Source organism: Schistocerca serialis, chromosome 2, assembly GCF_023864345.2.
Source record: "Schistocerca serialis cubense isolate TAMUIC-IGC-003099 chromosome 2, iqSchSeri2.2, whole genome shotgun sequence".
Lineage (NCBI taxonomy): Eukaryota > Metazoa > Arthropoda > Insecta > Orthoptera > Acrididae > Schistocerca > Schistocerca serialis.
This window is the reverse complement of record NC_064639.1, coordinates 967,919,214-967,941,032: the sequence shown is the minus strand read 5'-3', so window position 1 is coordinate 967,941,032 and position 21,819 is coordinate 967,919,214. Positions and strand designations below refer to the sequence as shown.

The window sequence follows — 21,819 nt, the reverse complement described above, 5'->3', positions numbered from 1 at the left end:
AAAAAAAAAAAAAAAAAAAAAAAAAAAAAAAAAAAAAAGCAGCGGTAGCGTGTACAAGAGCAAGCATGCCGCGAGCGGCGACAGGTCGTAAACACTCATTATCAGAATGCGACAAACAATGCATGATACAGCACAGTAATGCATTTTCAGCTTAGAGTGACGTAAACACCTATAACAAAGAGAACGGCACTTATCAGATCAAAGAAAAAGAAGCAATCAATTCAAACCAGACGAAGCACGCGAAAAAGGAAGGGTACCCGTATAAATACAGACGGAGCGCCTGACGCATAGCAATGGCTACCTGGTAAAGCTAACTGCTAAGCTTACGACTCGAACCAAACTACTGTAGCTGTATCGTCATTCATTTGACCTAAATTGTGTTTCATATTACAATGGACCAACTTTGTTTCGAGTTGGAGGTGTGGCCTAAAACTTCTCTCTCCCCTTGAATTTTGAATCTCAAATTTCAGGTGCGGCTTAGATTCGGGAAAATTTTTTTCCTTGATTTCGAGTTTCATTTCTCAGGTGCAGCTTAGATTCGAGTGCGGCTTAGATTCGAGTAAATACGGTAAGACACGAGTTAAATACGTCCAAGCACATAAGAAAGTTGGACAGCAGTGATCTACAGTATACCGTAAAATTCTTGTTTGTTTATAACTTGTCAACAAAGACCCACTAAGGTTGGACGGCTGGAGGGTGTGATACTTGGGACCATGATCACCCTCACCACACAGTTTCAGAAAGTCAATCCCACCCCTGCACCCACACCACTCTCCCCTCTCCTTGTTAGCGTAATTTGAGGAACAGTATCTCTGTAAGTAAAAGTGTTGAGAGCATATCAATGGTAAAGAGACTGCATTGCCTTCGAGCCAAATAACTGATATCTGTAACTGCTCGTGAACTGTAGATGGTAACAATGTCACATAGGACATACACTGTATTTCAAATAAAAGAAGGCACACAACAATGAAGACTTCAACACTCCCAAACTTAATAGGAATTTTGCAGTTCATGACAATTACTTCAAGAAATTCTAATATCAAAGTGATGAATCCAGAATGAGATTTTCACTCTGCAGCGGAGTGTGCGCTGATATGAAACTTCCTGGCAGATTAAAACTGTGTGCCCGACCGAGACTCGAACTCGGGACCTTTGCCTTTCGCGGGCAAGTGCTCTACCAACTGAGCTACCGAAGCACGACTCACGCCCGGTACTCACAGCTTTACTTCTGCCAGTACCTCGTCTCCTACCTTCCAAACTTTACAGAATCTCTCCTGCGAACCTAGCAGAACTAGCACTCTTTCAGGAGTGCTAGTTCTGCTAGGTTCGCAGGAGAGCTTCTGTAAAGTTTGGAAGGTAGGAGACGAGGTACTGGCAGAAGTAAAGCTGTGAGTACCGGGCGTGAGTCGTGCTTCGGTAGCTCAGTTGGTAGAGCACTTGCCCGCGAAAGGCAAAGGTCCCGAGTTCGAGTCTCGGTCGGGCACACAGTTTTAATCTGCCAGGAAGTTTCAAAGTGATGAATACTTAATCACCACCTACATAATAAAAGTGAAACTACTGTAAGAAGCATGACAAATGCAGTCTCTACGACAAACCTGCTGGAATCTCCACGATAGTCTCGTCCACGTTCGTATGTGCGCACTACCTCCCCATGACTGGGATAGCGGTCGTCACGTCGGCGGAGATCTAACTCATGACGTAAGTCATCACCGCCGCGTCTGGGTAAAAACAAATTAATGTTAACAATAAGTTTCAAAAGCAGTAACATGAAATATTATCAACTGGGACCGTGAATTTCAATGCAACTGTGCTCAAAATCTTACAACACACTGCAAATAATTTGCAAAAAATAGGTTTCTTTTTCAAAATCTACAAAAATTTGTCAGCTCTCAGTAAATGGAGCCTTGCACAATTACCATTCCCTTCTCTCACAAGTTTCTGAGAAACAAATAGCTATCCAAACTCACTATGAAGAAAGGACAACTTTAACACATAATTCAATCTTATGGGAACCTAATATCAAAAGCAAATCAGCTACTAAATTAATAAAACTGCCTCTGTTTGCCAAAAAGTTCATTTGCAACAACTTCGTTCGAAAGTTCTAAATCATTTCACAATTATCTCCTGTTGCCAGGTGCAGCTGGGTAAGAGGAAAAAATGTCTTCTCGTTTTAAACCCATCTTACCCTCTCGAAGCACAATATTCTAGTCCACATTCATTTAATTTCTTCACAGGCACATCCATCTTCACTTCAATTATCTGTAGCTCAATTATCTGTAGCTCATTTTTCCTGCTGGAAGGATCCCCATCTCCTGTTCTTTCGTCATCAATTGAGTTTACAGGCTCAAACTGTTTGTACCTCCTTATCTCCTATCTTACAACCAGGGCACAGAACTGGTACACTATAGCTTTGTATATATATATATATATATATATATATATATATATATATATATATATATATATATATATATATATATATATATATATATATATATATATATATATATATATATATATATATATATATATATATATATATATATATATATATATATATATATATATATATATATATCACACACACACACACTGATGAAAAATACAATTTCACAGGCTGAGCTACAATGTTGAAGTAGTTGTGTGCCTATCCGAAATTCAACACTTCCATTGAAGAGTATTAATTTTCTCTACCCATTTAACTGTACAACTTTATCAATTTGTATCTTTACATTTCAATTTCTTATTTTGTGTTTCATCCTGTGTTCTGTACTTCACACAGATTTAACACGTTCGCTGCGGTATCAAATACGAGCCACTAACCTACAAGGCAGAAACTTTAAGGGAGCATTTACCGCGAGCCAAAATCTTACTGAAGCAAAATTTTGCAGTTTTTGTTCCATATTGAAATATTGACAGTTAACACATACAAGCATCACTCACATTTGGATCCTGTGATAAGCTTGTAACTGTCATGACCATTATATAAAATAATCTCAATGGCTCCTCTGATTTATTCTCAATGAAAAGAAAATTCAAACAACAAGCAAATGCACATCTTTGGAAAAGCAGAAAAAAAAAAATCTGGCAATGAGAACACTGAAAAACTAATAAAATGAAAAAAACTAAAGATAATCTGACATTGTTTGTATAAACAAAATAGCTCTCTTTGGGAATATTGACAACGTCCTTTGCTAAACAAAATGCTGTTAGACAGCAGTTTAGGCAGTATCCAATATTGTTTGAATAGTCTGAACACTCATGTGGCATGTCACCACACTTGCCCTGTTTAACACACTTTCTACACCTCTTCTTCATGATTTGCTCTATCCCTTCAGTTGGTTTCTGCTTTTGCACATTGTGTGTTTTACTATGAGTTCTCTTTCTACCATATCTTCGAAATCACATTGGAGAAAGTACCTCTTTATTATTTTACTTTCCGAGTTTCGATGTACAAACTGAGAAGTAGGCTATTAATAAGAGGAAGTAAATAGACTGTCAATTAAGTGGAAGAATAGATGGTTTTTTTAAGGTAGCAGACAGTCTTCCATTCGCATAAATAATATGACAGCATCTGATCCTGCCTATCAGTCCCAGAAATATTTGCATTGTATTGGCAGTGACTTCCAGATTGTTTGCTGGCGTTAATTCATAACTTTTACCACTGTGTTCTGTAATTCCATGAAAATGTAAATCATCATCTGCTCTATCCTTCCATTTTCCAATCGTCACGCATTGCAAATAGTGAGCAATAGTGTTGCCTTGTTTTTCAGATACCACCACTTCAAGACTGTTCCTCCTATTTAACCTCAGTGTTCCAGTGCAACACATTTTCAGATAGAATAAGGTTTAAGCTAACCTGAAAATGTAGTAGTAACTGTCCAAGTAAATATGGTTTCTTCTCAAACTGACAAGCATCCCCACGTACACAGCACTCTTATTTACAAAACCATCTGGATTGTTTAGCCTGTACATTCTGATGCTGTATTTATGCCTTTTTTATTTCATGTATATTGTCTGAAGGATGATCTCCTCTTCAAAGATTGATCGATTCATCTACAGATAGGTCTCTTTCTGGATTAAAAAACTCTACACATTCTATTGTTAAAATAATTTAGTATAGGTTGTATTTTACATAATCAATCATCTGGTTTTAGGTGTCCTGCTTGTGGATTTTTAGCTAAATGTAATGAGTGTAAGATGATCGCACATTTGTGTCTGCTCATGCTCATCGCTGCTGTTCTATTTTGAAACAGAGGATCTTTCTACCAATTATCTTGGAATCTAGTGGTTTTCCATTATCCATACATAACGCAATACTTAAGACCACAAGTATTTCATCTATACTGAAAGGTTTCCAGCAACAAATCCTAGACCTGTCCTCCATATCATCACTAGATTCTTCTTCCACGCTGTCATCACTAGGCACATTTTCTTGCTCCGTTCTGTTACCTTCGAACTCGAAATAACTGTCTTGTAGTATGTTCAGTAAATTATTGGCACTGAGATTTTCGTTCTTCCTACAATTTTTAGCATTAGAAGGTCCTAGTGTCTGTTGATAAGCTAGCTGTCATTTCAAACAATCTAATTCTCAGACAACTAAGCACATGCAAAAAAGAGAGAGAGAGAGAGAGAGAGAGAGAGAGAGAGAGAGAAATGTAAAATCCACACTGGCTAGTTTGTCACGGAAATGCTTTTAAGGGTTAATAGCACTGAGTTAGTGACTCATGTTGATGCTTAAAAGTGTCAGCCGCAGCGAACGTATTAACCACCTTACCGCAATTTTTTCCACTGGTCATGTTCCCATAACATAAACTGTTACAATTCTGAAACATTTTTTACTTTATTTCTTTTGGTTCTACTGCAGATTCAGTTCTCATAATAAAACGTAAATTTTAGAATAAATCATTTACAGACTGCCATGTTTTTTCACCTATGACGAAGCCTCACTGCTTAGGTACTTAATACTTTCTATCTATTGCATATAGCTTTAGGTTCCTCTCCTTTTCTTCTCATGCCAATTTCTTCCACACATTTAACTGTACATACTTCAATTCTGCTTATTTATCATACCACACTGGTTTTTCACTTCTTAAATATTCTTTAACAACATACAAATTTTACTTTGTCCTCATATCATGAAGTTTCTTGTTACATAATGTACCTTATATTTGTACACAATAAGGGAGGGGCAGAGTATCTGCTCTTTACAATCTTAGGTAACCATGTTATACATTACAGCATTTTGTTGTAGCTGCAGAAATCACTACACACACTGCCTTATTCATTTACAGTGTTCCTTATTCAACTCGCCTGTGCGTCCTATCTGTTTGTACACCAAAAAATATATCTTCTTTGAGCCCAAAAGTATCCTCATGGTGATAATAGCATCCACTATCAAAACTTTTTCAAAATAAAAATTGAGCTCCTTACATTTTACATTCAATTTTTTCCTTAATACAATCCTGGTGATTTCATTAGAAATATGGGAGATCATTATCTCTTCATGCAATTTCCAACTTCTTTCTTGAATCCTGTTTTAATGATTTTTGGGCAAATTATTTGGACTCTCTTCATCTCCTTCTATGATTACCATCTCATCTGTTAATTTTCTGGTTCAGCTCCTTCCATTTCAGCCAATGAGTCGCCTGTAGCTTGTTAAACGTCTGCTCCTTTTACCTGTCACCATCCATTGTTTTCTTAAAAAACAATATCTCACTGCCCTTCCCTTCATTTCTTCTTGTTTTCTTAATTCTGAACATTATCGAAGCTTTTCTTATACACTGCTCAAAAGAATTAGGGAAAAATGGCTTCAGGATTCTCCCATACTCCACTGAGAAACAATTGAGGACTAGGTAAGTTACCAAATTTCCCAAATTAAGTACACAACAAAACAACATCACATCTCATTCACTTACATAACAAGAACTCAAATGTCTGCCAAGTGTTGAGAAGGTGAAAAAAATTATTCATCCTGTCATATTGGGAGCTTTTCATTGGACTTTGTGTGACACCTTCAATAACTTCTATGCCCTCCATGAGTGTTTATCACCATCTGACACCTTCATGGCATATTCCATTTAAGCCTATGAAGGTCACCCTGTGGTTCCACTCCCATTCTTCACTGCGAGTCCTTGAGGATTCTCCATAAGTCTACGGTGGACCAGGACAGCCACAAACACATCTGTCAAGTAGGTCCCACACATGCTTCATGGGGTTTAGGCCAGTAGTCACCGCTGGATCCTGCATTACTTCAATATCCAGGCTTTGCAAGACACTCCTGGTGATGCCTGCTGGGTGGGCCCTGATATTACTGTGCATGAGACGGAATTCAAGGCCACCACTGTGCGCAGCAGCCACCACATGGTCCAACAGGATCTGTTCAATGTACTGCCTCACTGTACAGAGATGAATGACGAGATCCCTACAGCTATGCCTCACCACACCATTACAGACCTTTGGCCAAATCTGTCAATTTCCTGGACAACATTTGGCAGGTACCGCTCACCAATGTGCCTCCATGCACTAACACAGCTGTCACCTTGTTTCAGAGGAAATCTGGACTCTTCTGTGAATAACACGTTTGGCCAGTAACAAAATTCACTAGTTGATATGAGAATGGCAGGACTGAAGGCAAGATGCAAAATATTGTGTCAAGCAGATACTCAAACAGGAATGCTGGATCATAAGGTCCTTTCTTGTAACCTATTCCTTAGTCTGATCAGACACAGTGACACCAGTGGCCCTTCTGAGATTCTCTTGCAGACCTATGGCAGCAGCCGCACGATGACCCAGCACAGAGATGGCCAGGTATCTGTCTTCACAAAGGGTTATAATGCGTTGGTGACCTTGCCCAACTCGCCATGTATATTGACCTATCTGTGTGTACAGTGTCCACAAATTATGGATGACAGACAGTCATTGGAATCTGCAACAACACATCGGAAAGACCATCCTCCTCAGATCAAACAGACTGTCCTCTTTACTTGCACTGCTTTGCATTTAGACGTCATGTTTCATGTGCCTGGTTCAATACAATGTCCACAAATTACAACTGTTGTCTGTGTACCTCACTAGAGGTACATACTTCCAGTACTCACTTACTTCTGAGGGGTCACCTGATACTATAATGCATTATACAACAGATGGCAAAAGACTTTAGTTGTCATACATACTGGAAGCAGTGACTCAGGCTATTTAATAAGGCCATAGGTATCAGCAGTATCAAAATAGACTTAACATACTGGACATTGATACATGTGTTCACCTAATTCTTTTGAGTCGTGTATTCGAGAATTCCATTAAAATTCTTATTCATGGTGTGTATCACCTTGCACTATGAACAAATTCTCTCTCTCTCTCTTAAATAGAATGATCTAGTTGCATTTTCTGCTTGTATATGCATCACATTACTTTTTCTTTTTAGTTGTGTTTATCTTTTTATTATGCACTTCAATCGGGATATGCTTTGTATATTTTCCCACACACACTTATTTAACATTTCATTGCCTCTTTTGATCTCCTTTTAGTTCAGCCACTTCTCGTCCACAATGTTAATTTTTGTTCTTGATGTTACAGATACGAGTTTTCCTTTTATCTTCTAATCTTCCCACTTCTGTCTGTGCTACACGACTACTTCCTTCAGGCTAATGAAATTTGACACTGCTAGCTCTGTTGCTACTACATTACAACAAATTTCTTCCTCGGTGGTAACATCTCACGATTTCAAACTAAGCTTTCTGGACTATTATACAGTTGAATGCAGTCCTGCTCATTCCCTTGTCTTCTTATCCTACTGTTCTTCCAAAAGAATGTGTTTCATATTTCCATTTAGTTCACTGCAAAACAATCAATAAACATGTTATCTGCTGAATTTCTGTTTCTACACTTAAAAGTTACTTTTATATACCTGTTCCCCACTACCTCTCTATATTCTGTCTTTCCAAATACTTCAGAATTCCATGGTGTCTTCTCCCTTACTTAGAGTTGCAGAAGTCTTTTAACTCCTAGTTACCAGTGCTCACTTTAAAATATCAAACTTACAAAAAAGTTGCAGCACCTGCCTTTATGGGTCATATTTCTAAGACTGAAATGAAGAACAATATGTATCTATGTTCTATTCCAAATGATGACTGTTCTTTGACTGTCACATGTATCATTCATATGATATAAGACCTTCCTTAATATTGTCAATAACTTCCATTCATCATCTTGAAAATTCCTACAATTCAAAAGCATCCACTGTTCAATGAATTCTGTTATGTTCATCTACTTGATGATTTGACACTGACTGCCACTCCTAACTGAAAATTCCTAGAATAAAGTTCTCAATTAAAAAGCTTTGCTTTTACCTCTCATAGCGATCATCTCTCCTGTCCCTTTCATACCCAGATGTAGAAGGACGATCATAGTCACGATGAGTACGACCATAATCACGATGTGATGTCAACGGTGTTGCAGACTCACGATGTTCTGGTACATAGTATGCATCACGTGATCGGCCTTCTGAGTAGCGTGGTGGTGGAGGTGGCGAAGGTGGCTCATAGCGAGAATGGGAACCTGTTAGTTATTTAAAGATCCAATAAAAGAATAGGTAACACTAAAAGATCAAAACTAAGATAGACGGAAAATACAGACTCAATACAACACTTACAAAAACTGAAAGTCATTAAACTTTAAAGGATTATCATGTAAAACAAAATATGCACTTATTACACTTATACAGAGGAAATAAAATTAGTTAGGTTCCGTCTCATATAATTTATTCATATGTGGACAGAGAACTACTTCTCGAAACATGTTCCACTGGAATTTATGGCTAGACTTCACTAGATAATATCTAGTGACACACAAATATATGAAGTGCCTTAAATGGCCTCCACTACTATCAGTATAATAACACATTCACAAAAGTTAGTATAAGCCGAACATGCTGTATAGTGTAAGGTAATTGTCTCTTCTCTTATTTGCCTGTTTCAACAAACTTTTGTGGGTTGTTAGCTGTGATAGTAGTCTTTAGACAGCAAAACCAAATTTATAAGATTGAATCTCCTACAGCTTCCCCCCCCCCCCCCCCCAATTACATTCTCTCAGAATAAAGCAGCAATATTTATGCCAATCATAAACAAATAATACTTCAAAGCTCGAGTAGAAAACACACTTCGGAAATGTTTGCGAAATGCACCCACGAAGTAAGTTTTCCTATTTTTTTTCTTTTTTAACAGAAAACAGTTACATGAAAAACTTTATTAGCAACATATACAGTAACGTTTCAGCTATTTTTTGACATGGTCACCAAAAGCACTGAGCCACCTGTCATATTGTGGGATCAGCTTTTGTATTCCTGTGTCACCGAAGTCTGCCTCCTGTGAATGGAACCAGCGCACGACAGTCATCTTCAGCTCTTCGTCACCGTCAAAGTGCTGACGGAGGGGCAGGAATTTCTTGAGTTGAAGGAAAAGATGGAAATCTCTAGGAGCACGATCAGGGCTGCATGCTGGATGATCAAAGAGCTCCCAGATGAACTTCTACAAAACAGCTGCTGTGCGATGAACTGTATGAAGACTAGCATTGTCATCAGTCAGCACAACACCCATTCCACACCTCTTTCTGGATGGCACGTCACGGTGTCCACATTGTTTCACCTGGGCACGAAGACAATGAGCAAAATGCCCTTCCTGTCCCAGAACACAACGCACATCACCGCCTGCACCGACATAGTCTGTATTAATTTCATCTTCATCAGAGTTCCACTATGACACTAATGCATGGACTGCTACTTGGTTTTGGGGTCAAGTGAGAAATCCAAGCCTCATCGCCCGTATCGATACTGTCAAGATACTCGTCGCCATCATCATGATACCGCTGGATAATGTCAGTGCTGCTCCAAAGCATTTCGTTTTGTGCTCGAGTGTCAGGTTTTTCGGCACCCACCTAGCACACATTTTCTTGAACAACAGGTGCTTAGTGACAATTTCATGAAATAAGGATTGCAATATCTACAGAAAATGGGCTGCTGGGCTCCATAATCGAGAAGCGAGAGTTATCCAGGATCCGCTGCCATACCAGCTCAATCACATGATCACGATTAGTGATGGCCGTCCACTGCGCTCTCCATCATGGACACTTTGATGACCTTCGGGGAAAAAAGCCTACACTAGTAACACAACATCCGTTTACTCACGAAGTTCTGCCCACAGACCTATCGGAGCTGACAGTGAGTTTTGATGGGTGCTATTTTTCATGCACTAAGGAATCTTATTACTGACCAAACCTCAGAGGCAGCAGGAGAACAAAGAAGAGCTGCCATTTCAGGGAACTGCTGCTGCGGTGCTGGCACCAGGCGGGACCTATCCGGCTGGCATTTGATTGCCATGTCATAGATCTGCTGCACATGCAAAATTGTCCCACCTAAATGTGTCTACTTTAAAGTAAACAACACCGGGAAACTTATTTTCCGGATGTGCTTTGTAGAATGTTTGTTCTTAACAAGAAAAAAATATTTCTTATATAACACTTCTTACAAATCTTTCTTAGGAGATTTTTTGTAGGGAAGTCTTAAAACGTCTGTGGTATATCAGGAGTGTACGCTACCATTTGTGACAATTGTGGTACCATGAAGGAGGCATGTAAATACAAAAAATGTTCAAAATTGGGTATTTATGTAATGATCATACTTCACAACAGTATGATGCATGCATTAAACAAAAAGTGCCAACTAACTAGCCACGTAGATGAATTTAACATAGTGAATCATCATCCCTCAATAACTGTACTTGGCTGACAGCAAAGGGTTTTATGTGAGCAAATCACAGTGTTGCATGCTTTGACATCGTGTGAGGCTGCACTTTGTAGAAAATAATATTACTTCAATTTGCACAATAGTAGGGTACTATCAAGCATATGCGACATGACAAAGGTGAATGCCATGGGCTGCTCACAACTGCAAGTAATCTCCAGAGCAACCACTGAATCAGGAGGGAATATCTAGGTTTTCAAGTGAACTTTCGGAGCTAAACTCAAAAAGATCAATCCTAGCATACAGGTTTCAAAGATTGTTCTGGATGTTTACTGGGTACCACTTCTTCATTGACTCAGCCAGTCATCTGACTTATCTCCTAATACACATGCCAGATGTTCATCCAATTTCATTAGCAAATAAAAATTTACTATCCATATGCCACAAATAGAACAGCATCAATAAAACTACACTGTCCATAAACAACCATTCACGTAACTTATTTTTGATGAATGGATAATTTATTTCTTTCTTTGATTGGATATTACACTGAATGATGCCTTGTTTAAGTCACTGATGACATCTTCAGATCCCTAGAAAGAAATATATATAACATGGCAGTTTCTCAGCAACCGTATATAATTTTCAAACATAGGAATTATAAAGCCAACATCAGATGATGTTCCTAGCTAGGCATAAGTATGAAAGGCTGGAACTTCTTTCGTTTTATTTTCTTTTTCACTAGAGCATAGCTGATCACTGCTCTCTCTCAATGTAATTTTACAGTTTATCAAAATTTCATTCTGATGAAGATGTCCTTAGTAGGTGTAGAGACCTATATCAATGTACCAGTTATCGGCAACTTTTGGCTGTGTAATCCTATGTTGGGGGGAGGTGTGTGTGTGTGTATGTGTGTGTGTGTGTGTGTGTGTGTGTGTGTGTGTGTGTGTATGGTGTGTGTGTGCGCGTGCGTGCGTGTGCGCGCATTACTAAGCAGAGCAACCAATAATGTGTGATACTAACACCTGACCACGGCTTTGAAAAATAATTTTAGTGAACTGGATGAGCTGAATACTGAAAACACCTGAAAATTGTTAAATAAGAACACAAAACAAAAGATTTGATACATATACTCATATAGTCTAATGTAACACTACATTAAAAAATTCCATTAACATCTCCATGTCAATCAACAGTGGATGTCACTGAAGTACTGTGATGTGGTACAGGTTGGCTAGACATACCATGTTAGTGACTACCATAACAATATTATGCTATTTTTTGAATGTAACAACGATCCACACATTTATACTTTGTGACCAGCAGTGCTACTATCTCCCTAATTTTTAAGGTATCAATTTACATGATAGGGCCATGCAGTAATGTGACCTAAACAAGGACTTCATGTGTGATTGGGCAGTTGATATTACTGTATATAAACTCCTTCGCCAGTGTGTTACTTGACCCTGTCAGAAAGAATAAATTGTCTTTCTCGTGGCACTTCCATGATATAAGCGTCTAGGTGATAGTGATTAGCAACTTGGACATTTTCCTTGAAATTTCCAATATCCAGGTGTACACTGTGTGTGTGTGTGTGTGTGTGTGTGTGTGTGTGTGTGTGTGTGTGTGTGTGTGTGTGTCAAAAATGCCATGTTAAATAGACAGAAGCAATTAGGCCTACTTCATATTGTAGTGTGCATATGATTGCAGGAAATGAGATGTAACTTGACAGTTAACTTTGCAAAGTAGTACACATGTTGTACTTGGGGGAACACCAAACTGCACTCCTTCAACCACCTGTGAATGGAGTGGAGGAAGATAAAATTACTCGCATTGTTGTACCAGTGTGGATTGTTGCACGATGAGAGTACATAAAACGTACAGGCCAGCAGACATACGACAGGCTATGTCTAAGCATCTTATCCATACTACACAGCACGTATTTGAATTTTGATATTTTTATCATCTAGTTAGCTGAATGTTGCGATAGTTTCACGTATTCAACTCAAATATATACCACTGACAAAGGTACATATTCAGAACACAATTGACAAACCACTGGGACTTGCGAAACACACCTCCATTCATTACCAATTAAACTCATGTTGCTCTCCGTAGGGTGTCCACATTAAAATTCCTGTGGAAAATCATGCAGTTGCATAAGGAACAGCATTTTTGTATTCAAAATCAAGTTGTTGCAAGCAGTAGTGCTAACTGCAACATACCATAAACTCCTTTTCTTATGCCAAATGCAATAAATTTGGCATTGCTAGTATTGCAACTGGGAATAGCATCTTCTACATCAGAACACACTGCACATTACTACTCTGACGTACGGGTCTGTTTTCCAAAAGCTGTTTGGGATTTTTCTGGAATCTGTAAGTATTGTCCAGGATCAGACCTTTTTGATCCTTCTACTCTTAAACACACATCCATCGCTGCCGTACAATTCTGTTGCTGGGTGTTAACATATCATTAAAAAAACCACAGAGCAAAAATTAAGACATTTATGATCATGTGATTTATTCTAAGAAAGATCACTATTTGCTTTTATGTTTACTTGAATAATAAATGTTTTTTTCTTTGAAAACTCCACCCTGAGTAAAATGCATTGCTTCTCTCTCTCTCTTTCTCTCTCTCTCTCTCTCTCTACCCATACACATTTCAGTGGCAATACACTGTCATCACTGTAGGTTCTCCTTTGTTCTGCCGAGCAGTGCATTTGGTTTTTCACACTGCTGTATTTGTTTTGTAATATGGCTTATGTTCAAATACAATCTGCCATCTGTTGGTGGTAGTGCATTTCACATTGTCAGAACTCCATTAAGTTTATTAGACATGGATTGTTTCTACGTTTACAATACGGATACTACACTTACATACCATAAACGCTGAAACAATGCATGTTTCGAATGCTTAATCAGTTGGAATGATAGCTGTGCAGCAGAAGATAGCAGTGTGAAAGGCAAGTGTGAATTGCAAGTTTGTTGTGCATTTATATTAGCGTATCTGGTTACTTTAAGGTATGGTCGTCCTTGTTAACATCCAAATATATAAAAGCTCATCGTTCATTAATATTTAGCTTTTAACACTCAAATGGATTTATCTTGTAGATACAACATTTCCTAATGGATGCATGCTAAATTTATGTATTAACAGTCACAATGATAACAAATTTTCACATATGAAGTTCCAAGATGGTAATCATCCATCACTGACTGAAACCAGTCACCACTTATCGAAAATTGGTATTACGCCAAGAATGGAATTCTTTAATCTTTACTCGATCACTGTCATACTCCAAAGTGATATAATACTGTAACACATATTTCTGAAGTCAGAGTGGTTAAATTATGAATGTAACTGTCATGCGACACCTTGAAACATTCCTTTGCTTTCTGCTAAGAAGTGTTCTAAATATCTTGAGCGTGTGCTTGCTACTGAGGAAGTCATTGGGCTCTTTTTTCCTTACTCTATACCATGAATCTTAATAATATTTATCAAAATTACAGTCCTTAAGCATATCAAAGCAGTGTAAACCAATCAACGTTTCAAAAAGTGGATATACTTATATAATAAGATGACAGAAGTTTCTGAATATTTCCTGCCTAAATATTTCAACACTCACTTTTCTTTCCATCACAGGGTTTATCTAAACTGCATCATTTCTAAGATTATATATGACCACGCAGATCAATGTGTGTGGCACTGATCAATAACTTAACACATATTACAAAATTAGTGATTAGTGCCCTTCTTAATAGCACAAATCACAAAACCATAATTGATAAGACATGGTGTGAAAAGATATGGTGTTGACGTCCAGCATGTAACGGATGATAAACACAGGTATGTCTCAGCTCCTGTATATTCCTGTACTAGCTAATCACAAATATAAGACCCCACTCAGCCATCTCTTCTGGTTGAATGTGAAATATTTCAGTCTTTGCAACTGGAACACACGATATGTAGTTCTCAGTGCATCCAAAATGTAAATCACATTTCTCATTTTTTGTAAGATTAAATTGGATGAATTTGTTCTCTCAATAAAAAGATGCTTACAACTGAGATTAAATATCTAACGAACAACAGCATCACTGGAGTCACTTTGTTTCCATTTCTGCTATCCGTATGATTAATCATTAAATCAGCAGAAACAAATCTGATGGTTGACTCCATATACCAATTGTCACACTTTACAAGGAAAGGTCCCCAATGGTGAGATCAACTTCCTGAAACCAACTATACAGAGATGTACGTTAAGGTCCCAGATATCACACCCTGCAACCATTCAGCCTAGTGGCCCCTAGTTTGCGAATAAATAATAATAACAATAATAATAATAATCTGAATTTTGTGTGATGCTCTACAGCTTTAAGAAAGAAATATTAAACAAATTTGTTGTGTAGTATAATGATTACAATACAGTCTCCACATGCGAAGTGTTGTGGGTTCGAATCTTGTGAAGTGCTCTGAATTATTTTATTTTTTATTTTATTTTTTTCAAATTCTTACTGAAATGACTGATTTTTTTCACGATATTGGTTTAAATGTAATTTTTTTTATTTTTATTCATTTGTGAAATCATCTTAATAACAGTGTTAATTTTTTCAGTTTGTTTAATTTTTTCCCATCATTCTTTTTACACTTTAAATCTTTGTGCAAGTGAACTTAATTACTTTCATTTGTCTATCATCATTTGAAAATGGCGATCTATCGGGGGTAAAACCAATTTATTTATACTGAATGTGCAACAGTATCAAAAAAGTATTTTTCATTCAAGATATACCTATTTTGGGTGGTAATGCTCATACAAACATTTAAAACATAAATTCCTATTCCATTAGGGACAAAATAATGCAGACGAAAATTTAAACAAAATAAGGGATGGTAATCAAAATGAAATTCAAGGAAAATAAGGAATAGAAATAAGACTGCAATAACATGGATGAAAATGTAGGACGATAAAATGCATGAACAAAGAGCCAAAGTGAAAAAATATGATAGGAAGAAAAATGAGAGCAGATGGAAAATGCATACAATGAGGAAAATGGTGCGACAGGAATAGAAATTTTTAAAAAAGTACATTTTAAACCAATTAATAGAATATAAGTAATGACCAAAGTCATTTTGATAAAGATTTAAGAATAAAAAATTTCATAGCACCTGATGAGATTTGAGCCCATAACCCTTGCATATAAGGACCACGCCTTCACCAGTTCACTACGCATCCAGTCCATAGGCCATTCCTTGTTTATAGATGTAACGCTCACATGAAATTCTGAAATTTTTAACCATTGATTCATCACGAACACAGCCCACCATAGTGAATGGCTGGAGCTTTTGGTATCTGGGAACTTGACCTATATTACCATATAGATGGTTTCAAAATTTCTATCCCACTGCTGAGGACCATTCGTTGAAAGTTTCAAAAAGTTCTTGGTACACAACCGAAATATTTGATAATAGTGAACAAATGCACTGTCCAAATTTTATACATGGCCTGTCCTGAAGGGAAATTTCAATGACAGATTTTCAAAATCTTTCCCCACCTGCAATCCAATGGCATACAATCTATTACATCAATTCAATTCTCTCTCTCTCTCTCTCTCTCTCTCTCTCTCTCTCTCTCTCACACACACACACACACACACACACACACACAAACACAAACTCGAGGGGTGGGGGGGGGGGGGGGCGCAGGAGAGGGAGGGGGGATGGAAGGGAGGGGGGCTATGGAAGTATGATCTTCCTAGGAGGATTCTTACCCCATGTTGCTTGGATATATCAACAACTGTGGAGCTCCATCGTAATTCACTAGCTCTCACCACAAAGGCATCCCATCACATATTCTTTTCGTCGTAATTCTGACTGAAGCCGGAAATAGAATTTGCATTACCTGTTATTTAGAAACTTATTTAACGAAATATTAAGTACACTACTGGCCTTTAAAATTGCTAAACCAAGAACAATTGCAGATGGTAAACAGGTATTCATTGGACAAATATATTATGCTACAACTGACAGGTGATTACATTTTCACCAATTTGGGTGCATACATCCTGAGAAATCAGTACCCAGAACAACCACCTCTGGCCGTAATAACGGCCTTGATACACCTGGGTATTGAGTCAAACAGAGCTTGGATGGTGTGTACAGGTACAGCTGCCCATGCAGCTTCAACACGATACCACAGTTCATCAAGAGTAGTGACTGGTGTATTGTGACGAGCCATTTGCTCGGCCACCATTGACCAGTTGTTTTGAATTGGTGAGAGATCTGGAGAATGTGCTGGCCAGGGCAGCAGTCAAACATTTTCTGTATCCAGGAAGGCCTGTACAGGACCTGCAACATGTGGTCATGAATTATCCCGCTGAAATGTAGGGTTTCGCAGGGATCAAATTAAGGGTAGAGCCATGGGTCGTAACACATCTGAAATGTAACGTCCACTGTTCAAAGTGCCATCAATGCGAACGAGATGTGACCGACACATGTAACCAATGGCACCCCATACCATCACGCCGGGTGATACGTCAGTATAGTGATGATGAATACACGCTTCCATGTGCATTCCCCGCGATGTCGCCAAACACAGATGCGACCATCATGATGCTGTAAACAGAACCTGGAATTTTTTTAAAAAACCCCGTTTTGCCATTCGTACACCCAGGTTCGTCATTGGGTACACCACCGCAGGTGCTCCTGTCTGTGATGCAGCGTCAAGAGTAACCGCAGCCATGGTCTCCGAGCTGATAGTCCATGCTGCTGCAAACGTCGTCTAACTGTTCGTTCAGATGCTGGTTGTCTTGCAGACGACCCCATCTGTTGATTCAGGGATTGAGACGTGGCTGCACGATCTGTTACAGCCATGTGGATAAGATGCCCGAGATCTTGAGTGCTAGTGATACGAGGCCGTTGGGATCCAGCACGGCATTCCGTATTACCCTCCTGAACCCGCCGATTCCATATTCTGCTAACAGTCATTGGATCTCGACCAACGCGAGCAGCAATATCGCGATACGATAAACTGCAATCGTGATAGGCTACAATCCGACCTTTATCAAAGTCGGAAACATGGTGGTTGCATTTCTCCTCCTTACACGAGGCATCACAACAATGATTCACCAGGCAACGCCGGTCAACTGCCGTTTATGTACGAGAAATCGGTTGGAAACTTTCCTCATGTCAGCACGTTGTAGGTGTTACCACCGGTGCCAACCTTGTGTGAATGCTCTGAAAAGCAAATCATTTGCATATCACAGCATCTTCTTCCTGTCGGTTAAATTTCACGTCTGTAGCACGTCATCTTCGTGGTGTAGCAATTTTAACGGCCAGTAGTGTATATACTCGCATTCATGCCTAGAGGATACCAGAGATAACGATCACACAAATAAATGATGGCTCTCCCTGTCACTGATCTAGGAGGGATGTTCAGTAAGTAATGCAACACATTTTTTGTTTTGTTTTTGAAAGCAGTTTGGTATTCAGGATTCCAGTACAGCACATTATTCCCCATTCTTTTGGCTGCAGATCTCAATTTTTCAATAGAATCGCCGCTCACTGTGACAACTTACGCCACCTTACTAGGAGGACCTGAGGACCTGTATGCTCGCATGGCACCACTGTAGTGGTCGAATTCGGAGTCAACGTCTTGCTGCATCAATAATTTCCCCATCATGTACGTACTGCTCCCCGAGAAGTGCACATTTCACTGGGCCAGACGGATGGCAATCAGAAGGTGCGAGATCCGTACTGTAGCTTGGATGAGGAAGAATTGTCCATTGAAGTTTTATGAGCTCCTCTGGCGTGCGCATACTTGTGTGATGCTTTGCGTTGTCATGGAGAAGGAGAAATTAATTTGCATTTGCAGCTACAAACATCCTGAAGTCGTTTCTTCAGTACCCTGACGGCTGTAGCACGTCATCTTCGTGGTATAGCAATTTTGATGGCCAGTAGTGTCTAAATATGTGTAGTGTGTAGTATTTTTAGGAAGTTTTGGGTCTCTATTTCAAATGTGAGACGAAAAAGTGCGTGGTACTTAAAAATATATCTACACGTTTCCCCTTTCACAATGCACATGGATGCATGTGTACATTATGTCAAATTTTTTCACTCCTGTTGCCCCAGAAAAAGAACAAAATTCATAATACATTAAGTACCTGCAATAAAAACTCACAATTTATACAACCAAAGTTATTCTGCAAAATCTCTTATGACTGCAGCAAGTCACATATCAGTAGTGCTGAGTTATGGAAAAACAATAAAGAAAGATAGCAATAAAAAATTGTGTGCTAGACTAGGGAGCAGCAAAACTGGCAGCTTGGAGGGGTACATCAGTTCTGCCGTGACCCGTATCTTCTCTCGGTTTCTAAGTGCCAATGAGAAGCCTTGTACGGAATCCAGCTTGGGCGATGACAGTACATACTGTTTCTGCAACAGATGACTTCCAGACAGCATTTTATGAAGTAATAACTACCAAACAAACACTTATACTTAACAGCATTTATGTGACATCTCTGCAGTTCATTCATGTTTTGCTGCTACCCAGCATTCACTCATGTGATCGCTGTGTGAAAGAGTTTTACATTTGCAAAGATAGTCTTGATTTTCATAGCATAGTACAGTGTGTCTCAAAAAGAATGATATGATTTTAAAGCACATTGCAAAAAAACTTGCCACAAACATGAGATGAATTGCAAGATACTCCCAAAATGTTTTAGCTATGCAATTACAAATGCTCCGTGCGTTCACCAGCAACAGCATAGCCAACACTTGACGGTAGCTCAATTCATCAAACTTTACACAATGTTTCCGCTTTCACAGGAAGTTATGGCGGCTGTTCTTCACTTCTTATATGAACACACTTTCCTTCACATATACCCTGAAGAAGAAGAAGAATCACATGGGATCATACCCAAGGATCTTGGAGGCAAAGAATGCAGGGCAGTTGCTCAGGATCCTGTGAGCCTTATCCAGCACTGAGCTATCTTCAAATGCTTTAGAATTGTCTTTTTCCACAACTTCAAGACAATGACTTCATTTTCCAACAGGGTGAAGCCCCACCCCATTGGCACAACACCACACATCAGTTTCTCAATTGCACTATGCCTCAATGCTGGATATGTGAAGAAAATTCTGTTCATCTCTTTTTACTTTGGAACACGGAAGAAGTGAAGAACAGAACAACAGTCGCCACAGCTTCTGTAAACGCAGATACAGTGTGTACAGTTTATGACGAATTTCGCTACTGCGTTCGTGTTGCTCTTGGTGGATACACAAAGCATTTGTAATAGCATAGCTACAACAAAGGATTTGTAAGTATTTTACAATGAATTTCATATCTGTAATATGTTTTTATCAATAAATAAGAAGTTTTGAAATCAGGTTATTCTTTGTGAAACACCCTGTATTATTTTTGTTAGGGAGTTATGATGACCGAGTTTAAAAGATATACAGAGCCAAAGACAGACAGGCAGTCAAACAAATTTCTTTGTGACATTGAAGGCAATGTAAGAATAGAGAAAATCTTGATGACGCAACATACTACAACAGCACAGTCAGGGTGTTTTACTATGAACTGTACACAGAATATCTGCACAAACACGAGTAATTGAAACTTCTGGTCAAGAAATGAAGCATAAATCTGTGAGGAAAGATAGTAGTGGAGGAAGAACTGTCAGCGATTTTGGTGACTTCCAGAAAGACTCTCTCTACCATACTGTATTGCAGTTTTACAATTGTGGTTAGCATCCTACAAGAGAGAAGGCGCAGATGTTTCACATGACAAGACTGCTTTCACAAGTGGCCATCATTCTAGTGCAAGAATTCTGAAAATCTTTGCGGTTCAGGTACAGAATATGAAATGATGAAGGCACATTTCTGATGAAGAGATCCAATATTGTAGCGGCTAGGGCAACTTTTCTGAGAAAAATGCTTAACATCTGGAAAGAAAGTAATCACTGCCCTATTATTTACCTTGATGAAACCTGGCTCACATCTGGCAGGATTCAAGGGACGATGGCAGTTTCGTGTGTGTGTGTGTGTGTGTGTGTGTGTGTGTGTGTGTGTGTGTGTGTGTGTGTGTGTGTGTGTGTGTGTGGGCGCGCGCGCGCTTAAAAGATGGGACTGAAAACAAAGTGAGCAACCATAATCACTACTTCTTTAACCATCTGTTCACTGCACAACAGCTTCTAAACTTGGTATAAAAAATAAATAAAAAGAATGCAGTCCGTATCACACAGTCATTTATTAAGAACGTGACCAGTTTTGGTTTCTAGTAGTAGGCCATTTTCAGATAATGCACCATCCAGATGATGGCAACTACACATCGAACAACTGTGCTGACCCCAGTAACAAAACGATGAGTAGTTCTGCGACTGGAGTCAGCACAGCTGTTCCAAGCTTTGGCATCATCAGCCGAGTGGTGCAGTATCTGAAGATGGCCGACTATGAAAGGCCGAAAGCAGTCATATTTTTAATAAATGATTGGCAATCAAAAATGGTTTTTTTTGCAAGTTTATTTAACTGAGAGATAACTGTTAAATCCCAACAATGTTATCTAAAATTATGATAACAGTTTGTCATTGTATAATCAATTAACTCCATTTCTTTGTATGCAGCCCACATGCATAAAAGTAATGCTATAAGATAATTAATCTAGGTAATGCGACTTATTTTACACAATCTATATTTACTATTTTTGTAATTTTGCCATGCAATAATGGAATCTTACTGATATTTTATTAACTGTCCATTAAAAACAGTTTAACTCCGAACTAGAACACATCTTGCGAATTAAGTAGCTACACAATCATATTTATAAACCTACCTGACATACGAGGTGGATCCACATCACGAATTGCCACAATTCGACGGTGATCATCAACTGGTGGAATGATGGCACGTTCTGTGCTCGCCTGCATAATTTCCTCGCGTGCAAAAATTGGGCGAGAACCCTCACCTAGCACCACAAATATTATCATTTCAAATAAAGTTGGATAATGCTGCAAAGACTTATAACTATCCCCCCATACTGAACTTTGTGACTGTTAAATAGGCCACATCAAAGGCATAATCTGATA

General features: G+C 38.7%; 1 protein-coding gene across 6 annotated transcripts in view; it reads right to left on the bottom strand.

The window, feature by feature from the left end:
* Positions 1 to 21,819, bottom strand: part of LOC126458365 (serine/arginine repetitive matrix protein 1-like) — a 178,048-nt gene that overhangs the window by 42,899 nt on the left and 113,330 nt on the right. For all 6 annotated transcript variants that reach the window (XM_050095340.1, XM_050095339.1, XM_050095336.1 and 3 more), the window contains 3 exons: positions 21,567 to 21,698; positions 8,352 to 8,559; positions 1,596 to 1,718 (listed from right to left, as the gene is read on the bottom strand). In XM_050095340.1, the coding sequence (XP_049951297.1) occupies positions 1,596 to 1,718; positions 8,352 to 8,559; positions 21,567 to 21,698 (463 nt within the window). The remainder of the gene's footprint in view (positions 1 to 1,595; positions 1,719 to 8,351; positions 8,560 to 21,566; positions 21,699 to 21,819) is intronic.